This window comes from Pseudonaja textilis, chromosome 11 (assembly GCF_049901715.1).
Source record: "Pseudonaja textilis isolate UNSWEBS1 chromosome 11, rPseTex1.2, whole genome shotgun sequence".
NCBI classification, from domain to species: domain Eukaryota; kingdom Metazoa; phylum Chordata; class Lepidosauria; order Squamata; family Elapidae; genus Pseudonaja; species Pseudonaja textilis.
The window spans coordinates 12,044,678-12,070,717 of NC_142000.1; the positions used below are offsets into that span (position 1 = coordinate 12,044,678).

General features: G+C 42.2%; 1 protein-coding gene across 6 annotated transcripts; it reads left to right on the forward strand.

Moving 5' to 3' along the window:
• The first annotated feature begins 1,107 nt into the window (after positions 1–1,107).
• Positions 1,108–24,960, forward strand: PDP2 (pyruvate dehydrogenase phosphatase catalytic subunit 2). 6 transcript variants are annotated; one of them, XM_026719056.2, is made up of 3 exons: positions 1,108–1,937; positions 6,589–6,655; positions 16,766–24,960. In XM_026719056.2, the coding sequence occupies exon 3, from the start codon at positions 16,812–16,814 to the stop codon at positions 18,411–18,413; it is 1,602 nt and encodes a 533-aa protein (XP_026574841.2). In that variant the 5' UTR covers positions 1,108–1,937; positions 6,589–6,655; positions 16,766–16,811; the 3' UTR covers positions 18,414–24,960. The 6 variants fall into 6 exon arrangements, 4 of the variants coding, with proteins under 4 accessions (XP_026574841.2, XP_026574840.2, XP_026574839.2 ...); XM_026719055.2 differs by lacking the exon at positions 1,108–1,937 and adding an exon at positions 2,289–2,547; XM_026719054.2 differs by lacking the exon at positions 1,108–1,937 and adding an exon at positions 2,922–3,128.
• The last annotated feature ends 1,080 nt before the right edge of the window (positions 24,961–26,040 follow it).

The window sequence follows — 26,040 nt, forward strand, 5'->3', positions numbered from 1 at the left end:
TGGATTCAGAACCCATAGGTATGGTTAGGAAGGTGCATGTTTTTTGAGCCTGATTAGGTGTCCATGAATTTGGAGAGTAAAATGGATATTGCCAATGGATTCCTAGCATATTGGTATGCTGAGGAGGATTTTTGTATATTGTGTTTATTATTAGTCACATTAGTAGCTGGACTCTGTGTAATGACTGAGATTAAATCAGAAATGTCTTGACCTCTTGGAGATCCTTTTCCAAGTGTGGTAAAAATCCACTGTAGACCTACTCACTCTTTACTACAGACGTTACAACTGTTCAACTATTTACAAAGTGTACACTACTATTACTGTTAATCTTCTCACCACTCCTTATCACCCATCCCCTCCCACTTGACTGTTTCCTAGTATGATTTGATTGTTGATTGTACCCTATGACTATCATTAAGTGTTGTACGTTATGATTCTTGATTCTTAACGAATGTACCTTTGGCCAATAAAGTATTCTATCTATCTAAAACAGCAAGTAGGGCTTTTTAAACCGACAAAATGATTCTCCAGAGGTTTATAGTCAATCAGCTTTTTAACTGATTATAACCAAAGGTATCGACAGGTTGCCATTCAACACCTTTTTAAAAAGGGCTTTGGTGCTCACGTTTTTTTTTTCTTTTCTTTCAAAGACACGTTTTGTCATCTGGCATTTCTCCTAAATATAAATGGGGAAATACACAGAAGAAGAGCCAAAAATTATCAACTCACTGACATTTACAACAGTCCAGAGGAATAGATCAAGTACCTGACTGATGATGGAAAAAACCCAAGCCTCCACTTTGGAAAGGCTTGCAACAGAAAACGTGCCAAATGTCAACCTGGGTTTTTTTCCATCAGCACCATCAACACCCTCCTTCTTTCTGATCACTTTTTTTTTTAAAAAAAAAAAGGCAAAAAAGGGGTTGTTTTGTTTTAGGGACTCCGGGAAAACCTAACCAAATGCTCTCTCCTGACCTTTAAAGGCGAGCGAGTGTATTATCATGGATTAGTCTTAAGATCATATCCAAAATCCCTTTAAAGACGAAGCCTTGCCTAGGTAATCCGCAAGGAGCAGAGCTGGAGAAACCAGCTTGTGCAGGGTGCTGAAAACGTCTGGGCAACCCGGAAAGTAAGTTTTCTTTCTTTTTCTTTTTCTTTCTTTCTCTTCCTCCTCCTCCTCCTCCTCTTCTTTTTTTCCTTCTTTCCCATCTTCTTTCTTCTTCCTTCTCCTCTTCTTCTTCCTCCTCCTCTCCTCCTCCCTCTTCCTCTTCCTCTTCTTTTTTTCCTTCTTTTCCTTCTTCTTTCTTCTTCCTTCTCCTCTTCTTCTTCCTCCCTCTTCCTCCTCCTCCTCCTCCTCCTCCTCTTCTTCTTCTTTTCCTTCTTCTTTCTTCTTCCTTCTCCTCCTCATCTCCTCTTCTTCTTCCTCCTCTCCTCCCCCCTCTTCCTCCTCTCTTCCTCTTCCTCTTCTTCTTTTCCTTCTTTTCCTTCTTTCTTCTTCCTCCTCCTCCTCCTCTCCTCCTCCCTCTTCCTCTTCCTCCTCCTCTTCTTCTTCTTTATTTCCTTTTTTTCCTTCTTCTTTCTTCTTCCTTCTCCTCCTCCTCTTCTTCTTCCTCCTCTTCTCCTCCTCCCTCTTCTTCCTCCTCCTCCTCTCTCCCTGTCTCGTGCAACGTCGGAATCCACCTGCAGGCCAGCGGAAGGCCGGCCGGCACCGAGCCTCGCCTCTCTACCCCGCGGGCTCGCCTTCGCCGAGGCAGTCCGGCTTTGATCGCAGGGTGTGGCGCAGCCAAGCAGCCCGCGAGGCCATCCGAGGCCGGCAGGAGGGCGGGTCGTATCCAGGCGGGGCTGCTGCCCCTTGCCGCCTTTTCCCCTTCTCCCAACCCAAAAGACCAGCCAGCCGCAAGAGCCAACGGGGTCGACACGCGCAGCTTTGGAAGAACGTGGGTATTTGCGCGCACGTGGAGCTTCCCGTGTTTGCAGGCGCTGCGGTCCTGGGGGGTGTGGGTATTACTGGGGTGCGTTGGGGACACGGAGCACTGATGGCTGGGCACGGGATTAGGGTTAAACCGGAATGCAAACCGACTTCATCCAGGCTTGTTGAGGAAACGCTGGCGAAACCGGCGTGGGAAACCCATGCCCCCCGCCCCCGGGTTTGGAAGGGTCCCGGGTCGGGCAAATCCCCCACTAGAAACGTGACTGACTGACATACGCACACACACAAACAAAACACACCCGCATTCGTAATTTCCTCCCGGGGAGGGAGGAGAGACTGCACAAAGCAAAAGACTGACAGACACACACTGCTTTTTTTCAGAAATGGTGTAGGGTCTCATGCTTCGGCGCGGGGGGGGGGGTTGGACTAGATGACCTACAAGGTCCCTTCCCACTCTGTTAAGCTAATATCTAGATGCGGGGAGGGCTTATTCGAGAGGAAGGGAGTTTGGGGTTGGGCTCGCTGTCATTTCCCGTAGAGGTGGGGGAGGAGCGCCTCGCCTCCGAGTAAACTCACACGGCTCCGGTTGCTTAGCAAGCAGGCTCACCCGATACGAGGTACGTCTTTTTTTCCCCCCAGTTAGTCTTCCTAAGGTTTGCACGGGCGTGGAGGCTTCGGGATGAAAACATGCGGGTTCATTTTATTTCCTGGAAATGCCCGCATCCAAAAGAGCCCAAAAACGCTCTCTAGTGCCCGTTCACACGTGCGAAGAACCCCCGGGCGGGTTCCGTTGCGTTCGGAATTCTGCGCGTCCCTGGTTTGAGGCTGCAACACTCCGAACGGCCGCTAGGGGCGGGCAACAGAACCCAGTCAGAAAAGCCCCACGCTAGTTAGCTGTGGTGCGGGGAGGCGTGGCTTTGCTCCCCACGGCCGCCAATCATCTCCCTGATCACCCTCTCACGCCTCCCGCGGCAGCCAATGGCTGCGCGTTCCAGGGGCGCAGTCAAGCTTCTATTGAAGCCTCGCTTTGCCTTGCCATGCTTGTAAATCCAGCTCGCTGCTCTTTCTTAAACGCCCCAAACCGGAATGTGATTAATTTGCGGGGAGAAGAGAAGAAGCTTTTTCTCTTTTTCGAGGAGGTTTCAGCGTGCAGGAAGTCAGCAAGGGAACGTCTTTATCGCCTGGAGAAAAATACAGGGTTGGTTGGCTTGTTTTGGGCTTTTAAGCGTGGCTTCTTTATCTCTGGTTCCTTTGTCGTGTAAACGGGATCTGCCGTTAATTGGCGCAGATCGGATCGGCGCTTGGTTCAGAAACGGAGCCAAGGAACCCTTTCCAAGTTTGGAAGCTCTCAAGTTGAACGCTTTATAGTTCCCAGCTTGTCGATTCGCTTGCTATTAAATTGTATTAATGTTATTTTTTTTTATTGCTCTTTAAGGTCCAACAAAAAAATGGGTGCGGCAGATAATTTTTTTTTTTTAAAGGAGGCTCTGCATTCCGTTTCCCTTTTTAAAATCATGTTTAATTTGACGTGTTAAAGCAGAATTGAAACGGTGCGGATTTGGAGTTAAGGAAGAAGAAGAAATTTAATACAGTGGGAAAGAAGTGTAGATAAAGTAGTAGAAAAGAGGGAAAGGATTCTAAAGAATATCCCAGCGTTTTCCAAAGTTGCAAAATTTGAAGGCAGTTGGGTGCATTTGTTGAAGTCGTGTCCCGCCCCCGCCCCTCTATTGCATACGTTGGGTTTACAAAATGATCGTATTTATAGGGTGCAAGTTTAGTAGAATTTCTCACTTATTTATTTTATTTATTTATTTTTGTCAAACGATTATAAGATAACAGGTATAAGTATAAACATAGTTATGATTACATGAAATGGACACATATAAGAAAAATAAAAAGAAACAATAGGACAGGGACGGTAGGCACATTGGTGTGCTTATGCACGCCCCCTACAGACCTTTTAGGAAAGGGGCGAGGTCAATAGTAGACAGTCTAAGGTTACAGTTTTTGGGGTTTGGGAAACCACAGAGTCAGGTAGAATATTCCAGACATTGACCATTCTGTGGCTGAAGTCGTATTTCCTCTAATCAAGTTTCGTGCGGTTAACCTTGAGTTTGTATCTATTGTTTGCTCTTGTATTGGTTGAAACTGAAGTATTCATTGACAGGTAGAAAATTGCAATGTATGATTTTATATACTATACCTAGATCGGATCGAAGGCGGCATAGTTCTAGGTTTTCTAAAATTTCAAGTCTGGTGGCATAAGGTATTCCGCAACTAGTAGAGGAGTGGAGAACTCTTCTTGTGAAATATTTCTGGACTTTCTCAACTGTGTCAATATCAGATACGTAATGCGGGTTCCAGACTGATGAGCTGTATTCGAGTATTGGTCTAGCAAATGTTTTGTATGCTCTAGTTAGTAGTGTAATATTATCAGAGAAAAAGCTACGTAGGATTAGGTTAACAACTCTTAATGCCTTTTTGGCTATGTAGTTACAGTGGGCTCTAGCATTTAGATCATTAGAGATGAGTATTCCAAGGTCCTTGACAGAGTTTGGATCATCAACAAGGTCTGGACTATTCAGCTTGTATTTTATTTTCTGATTTATTTATTTTTTGCCAATATGTAAGACAGAGCATTTATTTGTTGAGATTTGAAGTTGCCATTTGTTTGACCATTCTGACACATAGTCAAGGTCTTTTTGAAAGGTAGCAGGATTGTCGGTGGTGTTGAATAGCTTTACATCATCAGCGAAAAGAAAAAGAATTGGTGAACTTGTCACAGAATGTAAGGAACAGTGCATGTTCCAGAGCTGTGCATTCATCATATGAGATTTGAAATATTTTGGAACCTGTGTGAATGCAGTTACTTTGTGTTCGTTAAAACAGGAAGATCTGTGTGGGAGCCTCCATAAGATGCTGCTGCTTTAATAACCTGGATCACTGAAGTAGCAATAGCACTTAGACCGCTTCACAGTGCTTTTACATCCCCCTCTGAGTGGTTTTACAGAGTCAGCCTATTGCTACCAACAATCTGGATCCTCATTTTACCCACTTCGGAAGGATGGAAGGCTGGGTTAACCTTGAGCCTGGCGGGATTTGAATTGTCAAATTGCAGGCAGGCAGCAGAAGTAGCCTGCAGTACTGCACTCTAACCACTGTGCCACAGAGGCTCATCTTTAATGTGATTCTAATGGCAGCTTAAGAGGGACGTGGGGGCTCAGTGGCTAAGACGCTGAGTTTGTCGATCAGAGAGGTCGGCAGTTCGAATCCCTAGTTCCACATAGTGGAGTGAGCTCCTGTTACTTGTCCCAGCTTCTGCCAACCTAGCAGTTCAAAAGCATGTAAAAACGCAAGTAGAAAAATAGGGACCTCTTTGGCGGGAAGGTAACAGCGTTCCGTGCACCTTTGGCATTTAGTCATGCCAGCCACATGACCATGGAGATGTCTTCAGACAGTGCTGGCTCTTTGGCTTTGTAACGGATGTGAGCACCGTCCCCTAGAGCCGGAAATGACTAGTACATATGTGCTTGTGTGAAAAGATCAACCCGCTGTTATGTTATCAGTGTTGCATTCTCTTGGTGTTCTGTTTTTGCTGGCTGACCTTTTTGACATGCAAACATGGGTTCATGCACTTCTAACAACACCGCAAAAGCAAAGTCAACCAGCTGCAAACCTCAGCCACAAACACTGATATCAGCAGCTAAAATAATATTCCTCCTGCTGACCTGTTATTTAAACAGCCTAAAGTTTAGTTTGATGTGTAACAAAATGTGACTATTAAAAACCTAGGTACATTTTGGGTCTGTTTTGATCAGCTAAGGTGTTTAGCTGCAGGTTATATTTTTCACTGAGGTTGTGAAGCAATTATGGGAGGGGAGTACCTGGGGTGTAGTTATAGACTGGGAAATTCCTGTTTTAAACAACATTTGTGGTATGATGAAAGAGAAGGCTTTAATATTCAGATTTAAAAACAAGTTTGTATTTGTTTCTGCAGCTGATCTGAATCAAGGGAAATGTACTTTAGCATAATATGGAAAATCAACCCTAGAATGCTACTTACTTTTGTCACAGCAATTTTTTATTGTGTGGCATGGACTGTCTTAAAGAATATTCATGCATTGAAATGGGATTCTTTTTCTGTGCAAGGGAAATAAATCTTTGCCTGTAGATAAGAATAGCATAACAACTTGGAAGGGACCTTGGAGGTCTTCTAGTCCAACTCCTTGTTCAAGCAGCTCTATCATGGACTAGCTCTATCATTTCAAACAAATGTTTGTCCAACCTCTTCTTAAAAACTTCCAGGGTTGGAGCACTCACGACTTCTGGAGGCAAGTCGTTCCACTGATTAATTGTTCTCACTGTGAGGAAATTTCTCCTTAGTTCTAAGTTGCTTCTCTCCTTGATTAGTTTCCACCCATTGCTTCTTGTCCTGCCCTCAGGGGCTTTGGAGAATAGCTTCGCTCCTCCTTCTTTGTGGCAGCCCTGAGTTATTGGAGATATTGAAATTATAACAAACACTATGTAATGGGCAGGTATATATTGTGAATGCATTTAAATGTATAGTTAAGGAGTGATAATGGCTTTGTTTTGCAAGCGCTGACAATTGGTATGTTTCTGTCTACTTTTTTAAAAATCTCACATTGACTTTTCGACAGGTCTTGGTGAAGGACCATCCGCCTTGCTTAATACTTGGAAAAAGTGAAAACATGAATGATTAACAAGGTAAATAACTTTGAAATGTTTCATAATTCTTGGGTTTTTTTTTTATATTTTCTTTGTTTCTGTAAGTAGAAAATGCTGTATTGATTATAATTTATGAGAATGGAGTGCAAGTAGAAACTCTGAAAAAGAAAGCAATAAAAAAACAGATGTGATTTGAAAAAAACTGGCAACAATAATAGGGGAAGCCGAATTTGCTTAACGAACACCTGAGTGATTCAGTTAAAAACTGCCTGATTTAGCAGTAGAAAATCTCAATTATATTCGTAAATCAAGGATTATCTGTATATAATTCGGGTAAGAGCCATTGTCTGTTAATTGCGAAGTCATGTCCCACCCATCGTGACCCCATGGAAAATGTTCCTCCAGGCTTTCCTGTCCTCTACCACAGCGGTCGCCAACCGGTGGCCCGTGAGAAAATTTCGGTGGGCCGCAATCTCACCCCCAGAGCACCCTCGCAAAGCAATTAATCCAGGCTGTACAGAAACACAAGGCTGCGCTGCCCCACATGGCCCGCGGGAACCCTCCCCGCCCACTCACTCTTTACCCCGCAAACTTGCCTGCTAAATTGCTATTTTTCCTTTTTCCGACCATCATCTGTTCTGCTGTGCTCCGAGATTTAGATTAGCTAGGAAGCAGGAAATGGTTGGATTTCTTGCTTTCTAGCTAGTCTTTAGATCTTTGGCTCAGCACAGCCGAACCTCCCTCAGGACTGAAGGTTTGCTTGCAAGCAAATTCAGTGCAGACTCACGGCAAGCAAATTTGAGAGACTGAGCTAGCCGATGGCAGATAGATAGATCACTTAATGATTCTGTGAGCAACTCAATCTGCCTGCTTTGCCTGATTTTGGGTAAAAGTTGCTCCTTTTTTAAATAAAAAATTCAATATTTACATGCATGGTGTGTTGTGAGTTAATTTTGTGAGTTTGCTTGCAAGTAAATTTTATGTGACAGACTGAGCTAGCCAATGGCAGATACATAGATTTCTGAATGAATCTGTGATTCTGCGAGCAACTCAATCTGCCTGCCTGCTTTGCCTGGTTTTGGTAAAAGTTGCTCTTTTTTTATAAAAAAATCAATATTTATATAAATATTTAGAATATTTACATACAAGCCATGCCCAGCGAGTCACATGACCACCAAGCCACGCCCACAAATTAGGCCATGCCCACAGAACTGGTTAGTGGTCCCTGGGATCTAAAATTATGAGTTTGGTGGTTCCCTGAGGTCCAGAAGATTGGTGACCCCTGCACTACCATCTTCTGGAGTCCATTTAAGCTCACACCTACTGCTTCAGTGACTCCAGCCAGCCACCTCATTCTCTGCTGTCCCCTTCTTTTGCCCTTGATCATTCCCAGCCTTAGGCTCTTCTCCAGAAGTCCTTCCTTCTCATTATGTGGCCAAAGTATTTGAGTTTCATCTTCAGGATCTGGCCTTCTAAAAAGCAGTCAGGGTTGATCTCCTCTAGGACTGACCGGTTGGATGGCCTTGCAGTCCAAGGGACTCGCTGGAGTCTTCTCCAGCAACAGAGTTCAAAGGCCTCAATTCTTTGGTGCTCAGCCTTCCTTATGGTCCACCTTCCACAGCCATGACAATATGCACTTTTGTTGGCAGGGGGATGTCTCTGCTTTTTAGTATGCTGTCTAGATTTGCCATAGCTTTCCTCCCCAGGAGCAAGCCTCTTTTAATTTCTTGGCTGCAGTCCCCATCTGCTGTGATCTTGGAGCCCAGGAAAATAAAATCTGTCACTACCTCCATTTCTTCCCCTTCTATTTGCCAGGAATTGAGAGGGCTGATGCCATGATCTCAGTTTTCTTAATGTGGAGTTTCAAGCCAACTTTTTGCACTCTCCTTCACCCGCATCAAGAGGCTCTTTGGTTCCTCCTCACTTTCTGCCATTAGAATGGAGCGATTGTCTAATTTCTCATTAAAAACAGAAGTTGTGAAGTTTTCTTTTGACAAATACAATATTTCCACTTTTTCTTCCATTAGTTTGCACTAGAAACAAACAGAAGAAAAAGTGGCAATGTCTTTCTAAAAAGGAAACTTGACAACTTCTGTTTTTAATAAGAAAGTAGACAATGGCTCTTACCGGAATTATATATAGGTGGTCCTTGATTTATGAACATAGTTGGGACCAGATTTTCTACTGCTAAATTAGGCAGTTGTTAAGCAAATCTGAACAAGAAGAGATTTAACCTGTAAATAAGGAGAAACTTTCTGACAGAACAATCAACCAATGGAACAGTTTGCCCCCGGAAGTTGTGGGAGCGCTATCACTTGAGACTTTCAAGAAGAGATTGGACTCCCATCTGTCAGAAATGGTGTAGGGTCTCCTGCTTGGGTGGGGGGTTGGACTAGATGACCTATAAAGGTCCCTTCCAACTCTGATTATCTGTATTCTTAATCACTGTACTACATGGTTAAGCAAATCCTGCTTCCCCTATTATCTTTGCTTGTGGGAAGTTGACTAGGAAGGTATGAATGACAACTACAGGACCCAGCAAACATTGTACATATATGGCAGTAACTAACTACCTGAATTTTCATTTTATGACTATAAGATCTATTGTGACTTTAAATGGTTGTAAGTTGGGGATTACTGTATAGATTAAATGTACAATGACTAAGAAAACCACGGACTGCAAGTCAAACTAGTCCATCCAGAACAGTTGAGTTTTTGATTAGCAGACATAAATCTGCATACATTGGACATGGAGTGCAAGTGGGTGACTAGAAAAAAAATCTATACATCACAAGATTTATACACATAACAAAAGGGGGAGACAATAGTGGACAGATAGCAAGTATTTATTTATGACCAGGAATTGTGTCCAGCTCAGTATTAACTAAAATCTAGATTAAATTTACAGGAGCACGATGCCGTATAATGTGGTAGTTTTGCTTTTAAATTAATAGGTTCTCCCACTTTAACTTGTGAACTGTGATTTATGACTTAATAAAGTCTTAACAGCCAATTGTGGTTTATTCTACAAAAATGGACTAGCAGACAGTGTTGATGCAGCTGTAGTTTTGGGGTAAATAAAAACTTTAAGGGTATGTGAAAATGACCTTGGAAAGGGAATAAACAATGCTGCCTACAGGATGATCAGATAAGGAGGCAGCCTGCAGCTGAACCAAGAGAAGAGAAAGAAATTTAGAAAAGAATCACCCTAGCTTATACGGCAGCAAAAAAAAAAAAAAAAAGGTAGCAGGAGATTTATACTTTCACTCTTGTAAGGTTCTGTTATTGCAACCTTATAATGAAGTAGAATTAGCTCACCTTGTCATATTTCCTGTCTGGTCTGCTTGGGAGGCTTGACAGAAACAGCTATGAGACAGTAACTCCATAATGCATAATGCAAAAGAGCGAAAACAGGTGGTGCCAAATGATGAAACAATCCAGGATTCCCGTATGAGTGCTATCTGGGTTCATTCCCTGCCATTCTTCCTCCACATATCTCAAGAAGAAATTGTCTCATTGTGAGATTTAAGAGCCCCCCCCCAATAAATTTGCAAATACTCACGTCACGGGGACAAGTCCCTGATGCAAAATTTCAAAGGTTTATTGAAGGAAAGGAAAGAAGTTTCAAACGCAGCCTCCAGGACCCTTCCCAAGTGGATTGAGTACAAGGAGAGCAAATTTCACTACTTAAACAATACATTTTATACCCCTGCACCGAACACACCACACCTAGAAAGCCCTCCCCTTGCCACCCTTTTTCTCTATATGCTAAACTACCAACTTGGGGTCAGCATGACATTGTTTCTTGTGCCTCAGTGTTTTATCTTATATTTATTGCTGGGCTGCCAAGCTTTACATTGGACGGGTGTTCTTATCTTATTTACTTTCCCTAGCCTGGTCAAATCTTCCTGTTTTCCTAACAATGTACCATGGTTTCTCTCATCATGACCAGGTGACCTCAACTGTGAAATTAGCAGGGGCTCTTTGAGGATGGAGGGTGCCCGAAACTGACTACTAACACATTAGATCGAGGGTCTTTCAAACTTGGCAAGTTTAAGACTTGTGGACTGCAACTCCCAGAATTATTCCTGAGCTAACATGACTGGAGGAGGAATTCTGGGAGTTGAAGTCCACAAATCTTAAAGCTGCCAAGTTTCAAGACCCCTGCCTTAGAACATAGGGTAAAATAATAGAGGCGGAAGGGACCTTGTAGGTCTTCTAGTTTAATCCCCTGCCTATGGCAGGAGATCCTGTGCCAGTCTGGACTTTCTTTGGGCTGGATACAGAAATAACAGGATAACAGAACAGAATAACAGTTGGAAGGGACCTTGGAGGTCTTCTAGTCCAACCCCTGCCTAGGCACGAAACCCTTACACCACTTCAGACAAATGGTTATCCAACCTCTTCTTAAAAACTTCCAGTGTTGAAGCATTCACAACTTCTGGAGCCAAGTTGTTCCACTGATCAATTATTCTCACTGTCAGGATGTTTCTCCTTAGTCCTAGGTTGCTTCTCTCCTTGATTAGTTTCCACCCATTGCTTCTTGTCCTGCCTTCAGGTGCTTTGGAAAATATCTTGACACACACACACCCCTCTTCTTTGTGGCAGCCCCCCGAGATATTGGAACACTGCTATCATGTCACCTCTCATCTTTTCATCACATTAGACGTGCACAATTCCTGCAATTGTTCTTCATATGTTAGAGCTTCTAGCCAGGGGTGGGCTTCAAAATTTTTTAGCAAAGGGTTCTCTGCCCAGTTGCTGGCTGGACGTGGCGACGGTGGGTGTGGCCTAGTCGGCCTCCTGCACCACGGTGGAGGGGAGGGGCATTTTAGCCCTCCTCGAGCCTCCAGGAGGGTGAAAATGGCCTCCCCGGACTCCGGAGGCTCTCTGGAAGCCGTAAATGGGCCCAAACTTCTGGGAGGCCCGTTTTTCCACCCTCCCTAAGCCTCTGCGCTCATCCTGCACTTACCTGCATCCCAAACAGGCTGTGTGGGGACTCCTGGAAGGGGCGGGGCAGGGTGGGCGGGGCCATCCAGGAGTGGGATTTGGGGGTTCTCTTAAACTGCACAGAATCTTAGTTAGGGGCTCTGCCAAACCCCCCCAAACCCCCAGCAGCCCAGCCCTAAGCCCCCTAGTCATCTTTGTTATTAGCTATCTTATATCCTGCCATTTAGATAGCTATCCTCCCAAAGCAGTTTGCAAGCGGTGTAAATAATGCTCAATAAAACCCAATGAATATTGTTGAAAGAGCAACCTCTGAACAACAGAATCATTGTTGCTTGGACAGCTGGTGGCTGTTGTGATTATGGGGGGAGTCCCCAGGAGAAAGAAGAATCTGGTTGAGCCAGTTTATTGCCTTCCTGCCTCTCTCTTCTGGGATCCTTCAGATCTTGGGTGGAGGTGAAGGAAGCTGCCTGCTTTTCTCCTGCTATTTTGCATCAAGTTTGGGCAAAGCTACCTTGAGTCGCAGAATTAAAATTGGGGATTACTTCCACATCTCATGAGTCAGGTATTTACCAATGTGGATTTGCACATCACGAACTGCTAGAAAGGCATGGCAGTTTAAGTCTGGAATTGGAAGCAGCCCTGAGTTTATCTGAAATCTTGATTCCTCCAGCCCAGTTTTAGCCTGTGGGTTGAATTTACAAATTGGGCTAACCCACGTCTGATGTCAAATTCCCCTGAAATGTGAGGAAGTGGTTAAAGGAATTTAGTTCTGACTTTGAGCAGGAAGACGGAAGACAATTACTCAGCCTTGGGAAAGTAGTATGAGAAAGAGGCTGTGTTGTCCTTCAGGAGGAGTGGTGAAAGTTCAGAACAAGGCTTCAAGACAGCTATAAAATATTCCTGGATTTCTTGCCATGTTTGTTCCTTGATCCTAGCTACCTCAAAGGGCTGGCAGAAGTGGACAGTATGCTTCCCCAGTTACGTGAACAAGCACGGTGTAGGAATTATTGTTTTCACGAAAGGAAGACACTCACTGAGCAAAGTGAGAGATGATATAGAACATTATTAGCCTTTCCTGCTTCAAACTCCTTGGCCTTTCTTTTTTCCCACGCTTCCTTGAATGGCTGTTGAAAATGATTGCATGTTGGCATTCTCTGCATTCCAGCTCTTCTTTAGAAGCCCCGGCTTCTAATAGGAGCCTGGCAGAATTGCCTGCTGGAAAGACCAGGCTGGGTTGGGATATCATTTCTGGCTTCCCCTTTCTTTTCATAGCTTTCTGTATCGGTGTAATTTTTCCAGCTCTTTTCTTTTTTTTTCTTTTTGGCCATCACAAGTCAACTATTTACTATGGAGAAAGGATCTACTAATTTAACTCGGTACTCTTCATTCAGGACAGTAGAGCTATCAATCTGTCTTGTCCCTCCAAATCCTGAACCCAATTTCGCATGGTGTTGTAGGAGATGACGAGGCTGAGCCCAAGGCACCATCAGTTTGGAGTCTCTACGATCTTGTAAGAATGTATTCCAGCATCCCTTGACTCTTACCTGGTGCCAATTTGCATTGAACATTGGTAGATAAGATTCTTGTCTATAGGTATCATGAAATAAACTTGCAGTGCTTTGAACTCGATCCTGGCTCCTGATTTCTTGCACCTAACAGGTGCTTCTTGCATAAGTCCTGCATAAGGTCTTAAAATAATGCTTGTTGAGAAAAACTCACTTGGTTTGGCTCCCATCTTCTACTAAACTCTAATCTGTTCTTTACCCAATGATAGTTCACAGAACTAACTGAAATAGAACCAACCAAAATAAAGGCTGTTGCTGAGTCAGGATAATGTGTGAATCAGCCCCTGATAAGAAAAGGCTCTCCAAAGTTTTGGGAAACAATTCTCCAGCTTTGGATGAAGATTTAAATTTGAAACCTTCTGTGTAGGAAAGCCGGTGTCCTATCTCCACTGAGATACGACATTTCCTAATGATTTAAGTTAATAAATCACTTGGAAGCCTTGATAAAAGGAGCACAAGTAAATAGCGTGTAGGCGTGTGTATCTCCAGAGATTTCTTTGGAAATGCTTCTGTACTTTGTTTTCCTTTCTCCTTATGGTTCTCAATAACAGAGATCATCAGAAGCCAGGCTCAGCTGTTACTCAAGAGTGTCCCCTAATTAAACTGTTGGTGCACATTGGGGTAGGAGAGAAATAACTCTTTTCCCTGGGAAACATCTATGATTCTACGTTATAAAGAAAACTTACACTGGGCTCAGCAGTTAAAGATGCTGAGTTTCTCAGCAAGTAGATCAATAGATACCACTTCAGTGGGAAAGTAACACATTCCATGCGTGTTGGACATATAGCCATGCTGGACACATGACCACAGAAATTGTCTTCAAGCAACGCTAGCTTCCTTGACCAAGAAAAGGAAATGAACACTGTGCCCTAGACCTGAACACAACCAGACAGGGAAACATTTACCTTTTACAATAATAGAACACTCTTTCTTGGGTTAACATTGATCAAGTTAAGGATGGTCCCAGACATTTCAAGTTGTTTTTTGCTCACTGCGGAGCAGAAACAAATACTCTGATACCAGTAAGTCTGATTTCCTCCCAAAACAATGTGCATTCAATTGCAACGAAAGAGAAATGGGCAGCCAACGTGGGATGCTACCTTATTTATTGAGTTTCTTTTATGTCAGCCATTGAAGCTCAAACCAAATTTTTACTCCTCATGTGGGCTGTTACAAAATAGATTTTTTTAAAAAAAATCTGAGAGTTTCGCAAGATGTGACTGGGAGGTGGCTATCTTTTCATTCATTTATAGCTGTATTCCGAGAAGCAGATCAGAAGTCTTTCACTGGAAAAAAAAACACCCTGCAAAGTATTGGGTAATGCAGTTTCTTTAATTGTAAAAAAGTACGTTCTGATGAACTAAAATAAGTTTCCCTATTGATTTTACTCCGCTATTTGTTGCTGAGTATAGGGGCCAGTGCTCATCTCCAGTTCAAGGCCATTGAGCCAGCGCTGTCCAAAGACATTTCCGTGATCATGTGGCCACTATGATGTCACAGAGCACTATTACTTTCCCACTGAAATGGTACCTATTTATCTACTTGCATTTACATGCTTTCAAACTGCTAGGTTGGCAGGAGCTGAGACAAGGAAGGGAGCTCACCCCATCACATGGTGCTCAGCTTTTGAACCTGGGCTGCCAGCTTTCTAGCTGATAAGCCCAACCACTAAACTGCTGAGCCACTGCATTGCCCTATTCTGATGACATAAACTTACAAACATTAACCCATAGGAGCAAATCATATGTCCTGTAAAAAGAGATGAGGACTAAGTAAATAGTTTTTGCTATCTTGGTATCTACACACATTCCAGCAATGCCTACAGTTGGCAGTTTTGAAATCTACCTATGTTGTGGGTGATCTACAGATCAGCAGACCTTTCGTGCAATAGGCAACCACAATGTATGATGGCTTTTTATGTCTCCTACTTAAAGGGAAAATTGAAAGAGCCTCACAATCATTGTAGGTCATAATGTTCCAGCTATCATATTCCTGAAATAGCAACAGCACAGACTTATATACCGCTTTACAGTGCTTTACCGCCCTCTCTAAGCGGTTTGCAGAGTCAGCCTATTGCCCCTAACAATCTGGCTCCTCATTTTACCAACCTCAGAAGGATGGAAGGCTGAGTCAACCTTGAGCTGGTGAGGATCGAACCCCTGGCAGTCAGCAGAATTAGCTTGCAATACTGCACTTAACCACTGCACCACCACGGCTCTTTAAAGTACTGTTAGTCAGGTAGTCCAAACAAGAAATATAAACCATGAGCTGCTGTTACCTTTATTGTAAAGTTACAGTAACAGAATCTTGCAAGTTTGAAAGCACTTTCACCCTCTTTTACTTTTACTTTCCAGAAAAATAGGTTGAGATACTTCCCTCACCCTTTTCTTTCTGTGGACTGAGATGCCTTTTGCATGATGATTGTCTAGTCTGTGGCTCTTCTTGCTTTCTTCAAGGTCATTCCAACATATCATTACAGATATCATGTAAGAAAAACCTGAAGCCTCAAGATTTAGCAATCTGTCTCGAAAGATTTCCACCATAAAACTTCTGAATTTTGTAAAGATGTGTAGGCTACTTTGAAATGCTGCAGTTACGAAATCTTGGAGATTACCCAATTTTATTACTCATAACGTAAAATATAGAAATGCAAAGAAAAATGAAAATAATAGGGAAATGGGGGACAAGAAGGGGAAAATGGGTAGAGTAAAAGGGAAAAGAAAAAAAGAAAACTCTTCTTCAACTCTTTTTGGCACAATAGAATAAGTTAATAACGCAGAACCTCAACTGTTTACTTTTACATAATAATATATACTAGCCATTTCTATAACAACAATCCTATCTGATTGGGAAAACCCAAAAACAAGGTTTCATTTTTTTCTCATCTCAAGCACAAAGTCCAGAAACGGTTTCCAAGTAGAAGGGATATTGCAATTATGAAAATGTCCTACTGCTGACCCCTGCTAAGAATCCAGAAATATTGTTTAATTTCATCCATGTGAATGTTACCAGATTGATGTCTGTAAGCTGCCTGGGCAGACAAAATTATTACTGAGAACCATCATAAGCGATTATATCTTCAGGAGCCTCTTGGTAGGAAATAATTTTGTCAACCCATTGCTGTAGAAATTTTTTTTTATTTATTTATTTTATTTTATTTGTCAATTGCTTACAAGATAATAGGTATAAACATGAATATGAATACAGGAAATAGGTATGAATAAATGGGGACAATAGGACAGGGACGGTAGGCACAATGGTGCGCTTATGCTCGCCTCTTACAGAAGTCTTAGGAATGGGGTGAGGTCAACAGTGGATAGTTTAAGGTTAAAGTTTGGGGAGTTAGAGGATGTAACAACAGAGTCAGGTAGTGCATTCCAGGCATTGACCACTCTGTTGCTGAAGTTGTACTTTCTGCAATTAAGTTTGGAGCAGTTTACATTGAGTTTGTATGTCGCGTGCTCTTGTATTGTTGTGGTTGAAGCTGAAGTAGTCATTAACTGGTAGGACATTGTAGCGGATAATTTTGTGTACTACGCTTAAGTCCAACTGTAGGCAGCGTAGTTCAAGGTTGTCCAAGCCTTGTGCAATCTTCCTGTTTTCTCCTTTAATTATGTTTTTGTTTTACTTGTAGACTCTCCAGAACGTGCTGATTGGAAGCCCAAGGAATCGTGAGCATTATGCCTAGCTGGGTTATTATTTCAAGGTCTGCTGTTGCCACCTTGCCTGGAAGAGGACGCCTCTATTCCAGATACGTCCTCTCCCAAAATCAAGCATGGAAAAGTCTGTTTGCCAAAGGTCGTTCAGGTTGGTCCCCAGCAACCTGTAGTTGCAAGGCCACCCACGTTTTCCCTCTGGGAAAAGCGTTCCGACATACTTCCACGGAGGAAGAAGACTTCTCTTTCCATTTGACGCCATCACAGATCAATGAGGTCCTCAGGGCGAGCGAGTTATCCTACACCGTCCCTGAATTTGACGGGAAAAATCCCAGCTCGGTGTTGAAATTCGAGTCCAACCACCTGGGAGCCAACGTGCCAATAGAAGACCGCCGAAGCGCGGCAACCTGTTTGCAGACAAGGGGGATGATGTTTGGAGTCTTTGATGGCCACGCTGGCTACTCCTGTGCTCAGTCAGTTAGCGAGAGGCTGTTTTCTTACCTTGCCGTCTCTCTTCTCTCTCGGCAAACGCTAGAGGAGATTGAGTCGGCCATGGAATCTATGAAACCAATCCTGCCTATTCTTCAGTGGCACAAACACCCCAACGACAGCTTCTTCCACGAGGTGGCCTCCCTGTACCTGGAGCAGCTCAGAGTTTATTGGCAGGACTTACTGAACTCGGACACAGACCTTGGGCTGACGATGGAAGAAGCTATGATCGGGGCTTTTAAAAGGCTGGATTCAGACATATCGCTGGAAGTTCAGGCACCTGCCAAGAACGAACTTCTGAAGAACATCGCTCTACAGGTGGCTTTCTCGGGTGCAACGGCTTGCTTAGCTCATGTCGATCAGCTTCACTTGCATGTTGCCAATGCTGGGGACTGCAGGGTGATCCTGGGAGCTCAGAACCCCAATGGCACCTGGTCTGCTTTACCTCTTACCCGAGATCACAATGCTTTCAACGAATCAGAAATCTCGCGGTTGAAAAGTGAGCACCCAACTTCTGAAGGGAACACTCTCCTTATGAACGGCAGGTTGCTGGGCGTCCTTATGCCTTCCAGAGCGTTTGGAGACGTTATGTTCAAGTGGAGTCAGGATCTGCAGCAGAGCATCCTTAAAAACCACTGCAACCTGGAGGATTTAAACATCTATGAGTATGTCCCTCCGTGTTATCACACACCCCCTTATTTAACAGCTGAGCCGGAGGTCACTTACCACAAAATCAGACGGGAGGATAAGTTCTTGGTTCTTGCTTCTGATGGCCTGTGGGACATGTTGAGTAACGAAGAGGTGGTCCAGCTCATTGCAAACCATAGAGTTAAAGATGATGTCCAGAAAACTCAGCTCACTTTTAAGAAACCAACCAGTCTGGGGTATGTGCAAGATCTACTTCGGAGAAAGGCCCGGACTGCCCAGCCCTGTGACCAGAATGTGGCGACTCACCTTATCAGACATGCCATTGGTGCCAATGAGTATGGAGAGATAGACCAGGAAAAGCTTATGGCAATGTTGACTCTTCCTGATGACTTAGCACGCATGTATAGGGATGATATCACTGTTACAGTGGTCTATTTTAATTCAGATGTAATTGATAGCTACTATCAAGAGGATGAAGAAAGATCCTGAGTTGCATGAATTCTGAGGGTCAGGAAGGGTTCGCTTCAAACATTCTTGCACAAGAGCCTGACTCATAAAATCTCTGTCCTTCCTTCAGGGGGACCAAGTTTAGTTCTCTGTGAGCCTTGAATTCCTATAAAAAATTAATTCATTTTTGGATTGTAAAATAATTTTGGGGGAAATCATTTGATTTTAGTGGAACACTTGGGTTTTGTAGTCAATGGGGTGTCAGAGAGAAACTGGTAATAGTTGTTTAAGTGGAGCCTACACTTTGTAGCTAGAAATGTGCGAGTAGCTTGTGATGTTCAAAATGTCTAAAGTAGACCAGAATGGCAGCTAGCACTCTCCCTTGATGAGCTCTCTAGAATGGCCACCAGTGAAAAGATCGCACGCAGGGGAAGAGGTGAATTACCTTCCTGAGTGGAGTTGGGCATTCTAATCCATACAAACTGACTTGTACTGAGAGGCAGAGATGCTACTCCAAAGGGAGCTTACTCTGAGCCCGTCAAAGAATTATATCCAACAATGCCCCTTTGCCACTGCATCTCCATTTCTGCCAGGTCAAAAACCCCTGCCACTGGAGCTCCTTAGAAAGATATAGCTATTTTCATAGAGTTGTGGAGGGTCAGGGAAACGCTTCCCTGAATGCAAATCTATTCCTGCAATGCTGAATGTTGTCTTCCGCTCCCAAGACATTAGCATGAGATTCCTGATAGCATCCTCATGTTACATTCATAGGGAAAGTTTCTTTCACCTGGTTAAACAGTGTCCACTGTGATCAGTTTTCCTCTTTTATCTTCCTGTTTGAAGGCTTGCAACCCCCTTTCTTTCCTCACCTGAACGGCTACTGTTTATATGCTGCATCAGTTACTAATTGAGTTCTTGTAGATAGCACTTCAGGGATTTCAAACTCCTGTTGGTTGCTTCTGCTACCATAGCAGTCTTACTGGAGTGTCTCTTGTTGTCTTTAAAAAAAAAGATTCAGAAAGGATTAGTATTTGTAGCTGTGCTGCATTCTTGAAATTGGAAGACATTTTATGGTGCAAGGAGATAAGGATATATTTACACCGTTGGATCGATGCACAGTGTTGCAAAGGAATGGCTTTAATTTCCTATGAATGGACAAATATTGTGGTTTTTTTTTATTTATGTTCGATCTTTTTTTTAAAAAAAAAAAACACCTGTTGACTAACATTCTGTTTGAATACCAGTCATGTATGAGTAATGCACTATATTGATGACTGTTCTCTGAAAATTTGAGCAGGGTTTTATTATAGTACACACTACTCACAGTCTGAATCATGATTTTAGGGGCGTCTGCAACGCTGCATTTCATTTCCTTTGAATGGTTTGCCAAGTTACACTCTGCATTCTTCACAGTTGAATTACACTTGCATTCCAATTCAACATAAAAACTGAGCAGAGGTTGTTGTTTTTTTTCCCCCAGGACAAACAGTAGAATTTTCTTTTAGGGAAATTTTAGAGCTTTTTGAATGACACATCTGACAGCAGATATTTTCAGACTAAGCTCAGGGAGAATTAAAAGTCTTCAAATGACACAAAGGAAGGAGTCGTTCAAATGAAGCAATCGAACGAAGCTAGAAGGGTTGATTAAATTTGATATAGAAAAGAGAAGCCTTTCATGTCCTCAGTTCTGAGAATGGCCTGTGGTTTATAGAAAAACGGAACAAGTTGATTAAGAAGAATTGAGAAGCGGAAAGGAAAAGCACAGACCTTGTAATATATTGTGCTTAAAGATTCAGAAAGGAGGTGGGGGAAAGGACCTTTATTAAAGGTTGGCCTTAGAACAACATAAAGGGCTAGTAGTTCTGCTAGCAGTTTGAACAAAAATAAAATTGCATGCTTAGTAAATTTTAACCATAAAATATTGCTTAGAAACAAGAACATCTCAAGATTGTGCATTTTATAGGTAATGTTGCTAAGTATTATTGGACTACATCAAATTTACAGAATCGTTTCTTTATAGTGCAGGGAAAGTCCAACACGGTGCAAGAACAGCCTTCACCTTGTCCCTAAACAAAGTTTTTCTTTGATCATCAGTTGTCCATCATCCAGCTAACAGGTGGGATCACTGGATGTCATTTTTCTAGCAGGTGCAATGTAACAAGTAATAAAGGTAGCTGGAGTTTTCTTCAACAAGACTTGTTAGCGATTGCTCCTTTAAAACCATGCTTATTTTTTTATTGCTGGTGGTAAAAACAACTTTTTGCAGTTTTTGAACAGGTTGGCAAATAATATTTTGGATTATGTCCATTCTTCTTGTAGTTATTTTGCTAGTTGCTACTTTCATACATGGGTTGATGACTTTGGATCTCCAGCACTAGGGCTTTATTTCAGGTATTCTCAGCTTATTCTAATCTATAAGGATTGAAGATTTTGTTTCAGACCTTTATCAAATCATCTTTTCTGCCGTATCTGATCCCCTTATTCAGAGCCTTTTTGTTTTGTGCACTTTTCACTTTGATTATTTCAGCCTTCAGCCCCATTTGTTTTGCAGATATTCCTTCTTGCCCCATTCATTTGGCGGGTATTTCTATACAGCTGAATTTTCCTTTCCTCCTCTGTTATTTTCACTTGACAATCATCCATCAGGTCTTTTTATCCAGATAACTTTTCTCAAACTTTTAGCAAAACAATTCTCAAAATGAGAAAACTCTTTGATCTGTCTTGTCCAAGATGATTTGAGGCTGGAAGCAACAAAAACAAAACATAACTTCCTCCCCCTTGCAAATACTTATTTGATAGATTCTCCACTAGAGAAATGCCAAGATGTTGGAAGTTGGGATTCCCCTCTCCTCTAGGAAAACAGCCCCCACCCTTTGTCAAGTAGGGCTATTAAAATAGCTGGAGCCAGCTTACTTTTCACAACAAAGGAAGGAGAAAATTACAGGCATGAGACACAGAGAAAAAAAACCCTACAAACTAGCTAAGATCCTTTCCCATAGAAATCAAATAGATGGCAAGCTGTATAAACTTGTGAAAAGCAAACCAAAAGATATAACAGGAAACTCAGGATATTGCAACCTAATGCAACAAGCAGCTACAAAGTGAACAAACAGCTAATATAAAACAATTACTCCTACCAAGATCCCAGGAAGAGATCCCAATATCAAGAGACAGGAACTCATCACAAACACACAAATCAAAGACTTCAGGGGTTCACACTTACAAAATAAAAGGATCTGAAGGGTACAAAAAAGGGTTTCTCTACTCACAAGATTAGATTAATCCTAGGAACGCTGTGAGATTTCTTACCTGCCTTCCTATTAATAAACTAATTCTGACTTTCAACGCAGCTGACCAAATCATTTTGCATTTCTCCCAGCAGGGAAATTTGAATCCACAAAAGGAAAGAACTTTGCCTATTCCTTAAAGGACAAGGTTTCTTTTTTCCTTTCCTTAATTAGCGACCCAGATCAAGACTGGACCTGAAAATGTATGCACACAGAGCCTTATAATCTACCACCTCAAATGTCAACTCAGTTCAGGTCCTCCATGTTACCGTTTCTTAAACCATTTCCCTCTCTACCCTTGTAGTTTGTACATTCCTGTTCTGAATTGTTTACAGTGCATGCAATTATGTAGAGTATGTTCTCTAAGGCTATCATTTCTGGGCTATATTATTTAATATTGCTGGATAAAATATCTTAGAACAGGGGTCCCCAACTACCGGTCCGTGGAACAGCATGGGTCCATGGCATGCCAGAAATCGGGCCACACCAACAAGCAAAGCCCCTTCCACGGGAGGCAGGCAGCATATAAAACCACGCCCCTCTGGTCCACGGAAAACCTCTCTCCATGGTACCGGTCCCTGGTGCCCAAAAGATTGGGGGCCACTGTCCTAGAACATTAAAATTCAGTAATGTAAGTAGGCCCTTACTGTGTTTAGAACAGACCAACATATCCTTGCATATTGAGGTATCAACGATTACAAAGCAGATGGGGTGATCTTCTAAGATCAAACAATGCAGGATCTCAGCAAGATGTCTCTACTGTCCAGTTCATTTCAGAGGATTTTTAATTGGAGACATTTTCCAGAATTTTCTCTAGTTTGAATCTGGCCTGTGCCCGAGTTTAATACAGTTCAAGAAGTTGTGTAAAAAATAGGGTCAGCAATGTCGAGAAAGTACTAATCTTTATAGAATGTGGTTATAAGATAACAGATGCTTCTGTTTCAGGAGGAAGCCTATTTATTTATGTATAATGTTAATTTAACAGAGTACTTCAAGCATTTTTAAATGTTAACAAGTTAAAATGAGCTAGCCTTGAGATGAAGAGAGCATTTAGTACATGTACATATTTTAAAAATATGTTCGCATCTTTGTTATTATTAAAGTTTATTCTGCTCGGGAATAAAAGTATGTTAAGATGAATGAAAGGGTAAGATGGCAGTTTTGCTGGGGGTTTTTCTGTGCAAAATACAACTATGCTGGTTTCAGGCCCAATATTGTATTTATTTTTAGATTCATATCCTGTTTTTATGCAATAACATGACAAAATAAACCCAACAACACAATAAAAAAACCAAGTGAACACACACAACCAACTGGAGCTTGCAACGCTCTTGAACTGTAGTATTCACCTACCTTTTTCTAGCACCCTGTACTTTTTCCAATTTTCTAAATGGAGACGAGGCACAGTCAGAAAGCACATTAAAGTATGACACCCATCCAATCCAGGAAAAAAGTATATAAACGAATCAATTGTATTGCCCTCTGCTGATCCCTATTCTGCCTCACAAGTAGTTCTGTTTTTACTGGTTTAATATGGGCCAATGAAGGACGGTGGTGGATATTTTTCCCCCATCTTCGCTTCTCTCCAACTGAAGGTTACCTTGCTCTAAATGGGTGGAGATGGATAAATGAAGATAGAAAAGCTGCTTTAACCCCAGTCAAGTCATTCAATGGACAGGTGACAACGTAGCCATGTTCTGTGTTGTTACTTTCTCCAAATACAGATTTACCGCTGTTCTGAAAGAGTGCTAAACTCGTGTCCAATACCTTGGTTGACCGGTCACAGAGGAAGAAGCCAATGATAAGCAAGTTCCACTGGATATAACAGTGTTGAATGTGGCTTGCAGCACTTAGAAGCAGCCCATGTGGTGAAGGAAAAACGACGCCTTTCCACCAAAATAATAAAAATAGTAAAAAAGAAAAAAGAGTGAAATCCCTTGCTAGAAAAAGAGGTAGAAAACCTGTAATGATGAGGTGGTATTCAGCAGGTTCTGACCAATTCTGGAGAATTGGTAGTGGAAATTTTGAGTAGTTCGGAGAACCAGCAAATCCCGCCTCTGACTGGCCCCACCCCCATCTATTCTCTGCCTCCCGAGTCCCAGCTGATTGGCTGGGTCTTCTTTTGTTGCTCTGCACAGGAGAACGGAGCTGGAAAGCAGGTTAGTGGGGTGGGGTGGAGAGGGAATGGGATTTTGCAGTAACCTTCCCCCTGGAGTGGGGAGGGAATGGGGATTTTGCAGTGTCCTTGCCCTGCCACACCCACCAAGCCATGCCATGCCCACAGAACCGGTAGTAAAAAATTTTTGAATCCCACTACTGTAATGTGCTCAGTAACAGAATCAACAGTATAAAACTGGCAATACCTATTTTAAGGTTTAAATCAACTTTCCATGCAGCATAACCTCAGCAGACACTCTAAAGACTTAAGTCTTGTTTTTTTATTTAAATAAATAAATTAGCAGTGGTTTAAAACAATGGCCCCTAACCTTTTGGGCATCACAGCCTGATTCTGTGGAGAGAGATTTTTCCACGAACTGGAGGTGCCTGTTTTTGTGTGCTGCTTATATTCCACGGATGGGGCTTTATTTGCACGGTCCAGTTTCTGGCATGCCACAGACCAGTGCCAGTCCCTACTGGACCAGGAGTTGGGGACTCCTGTTTTAGAAGAGCACTAAACCCATGCAGCATTTTCAAAGCCAAATTCTAGCATGTTTCCAAAAGAATTTGAAAGCTGTATACATAAAGAACCTGCATAAGGCCTGATGCAGTACATACTGGAAAAAGTGCTGAGCGGAGAAAATATTGGAATGTGCTGAAATGAGTAGATTGACATTTGAAATTAGAGAACAAGAGGATAAACAATTTCATAAAATCTGGGATCTTTTCTATCAATGGTTAGATAATAAAGTACAGTAATGAAATATGTAGATTTCTAGAAAATAACAAATATATAAAGATGTACTTTTTTCTTATAACTACAAAATGATTTTAGGATAGATTTGGGATGATAATATGAAGTGTTATACAATAAATTAAGTAAATTATGGTTATCTTGTAAAACATGAATGAATAAAAGTATAGTCAAATGATTGATTAATAATGATATTAAGGTATTTAGTTTTTGATTGACAATATGAGATTATACGTAATGTATTTGTAACTGAAGACTATGAAATGGAAGCACAAAACAATTTGTAAACCAACCGGCACACTGTATGTACACCTATGGGAGACAGCTTGATGTTTTTATGTTTTGTTTGTTTGTTTGCTTTTAAAAACCAATAAAAAAGAAAAAGTGCTGAGCAGGCATTACGTGCGTTATTTAAATAAATAAATAAATGGAGCTGCAGGTGGCTGTTCTGTTTTGCAGCTCAAGCCAAAATGGTCATCATAGTTCAGATTCAAGCCCTTGACCAAATCATCGACTATCTTGCCAATGAAGCATGCCAGATCATATCTCTAAGCTGCCACCACTGTGAGCAGGAGATGAGACAAAGGTGTCATGAGGACATGAGATAAGGGCATGTTTACAGTATGATTAAGGTAATGTGGAAATGGTCTACAAAAAGGAGCCAGCACAATGAGACTTATTTTTGAGAAACCAATGCTTTGTATGTGGCTGTGACCTCCATAGCAAGCATTCTCCATCTACAAGCTCATCCAAATTTTTCACCAGCAGCATTTTGGGAGAAGACCTGCAATGTGCAGTCAAAATTCCAAATAGTTCAGAGATTGGAGACCCCTGCTTTGTCTTTCAAGTGCTCAAACTTCTTCCTAGGTTACAACAGGTTCGAATGATAACATACCTACTATAGATCTTGTGTAGAAATAATTTTCTTCTTAGAATTGAACAATAGATAACGTAGATAGAACGTTAAATACAACATCCAACTGGCAGGATGCAAGGACAACTGAACCTTCTTGATGGATTATCTTCTCAGCTTTTATTTAGACATTCCAGTGACAAGCTCTGTAGCAGCAGATCGTACCCTAAGGCTCATTCTCAAGACGTTTCTCCTAACATTCAGCCAAGAACTGGTTCTTGTTCTTTCCATCGGCTTGTTCCCATCTTGCTCTCTGCAGCATCAGAGAATATCTCCTTCAACCTCTTAAGTATTAACATTTGGAGACAGCTTGTTCTCTTTTGTTCAAGGGGAGATTAGTGGGACCTTCTCAAGAGAAGTTCTAATGGCTCAAGCAAAGGATACACCAGATCCAACAGGTTTCTGTCACAGACCAGGAATCAGTCTGATTCTGTTGGACTCCACCATAAGAAGATGGGTATATTGGACTTCCATTACAGCCTCAAGATCCGGAGCCATCCTGCTTCTACACAGACACGGGTTCAATCTAGAATTCAACCCAAACCTGACAAAATCCGC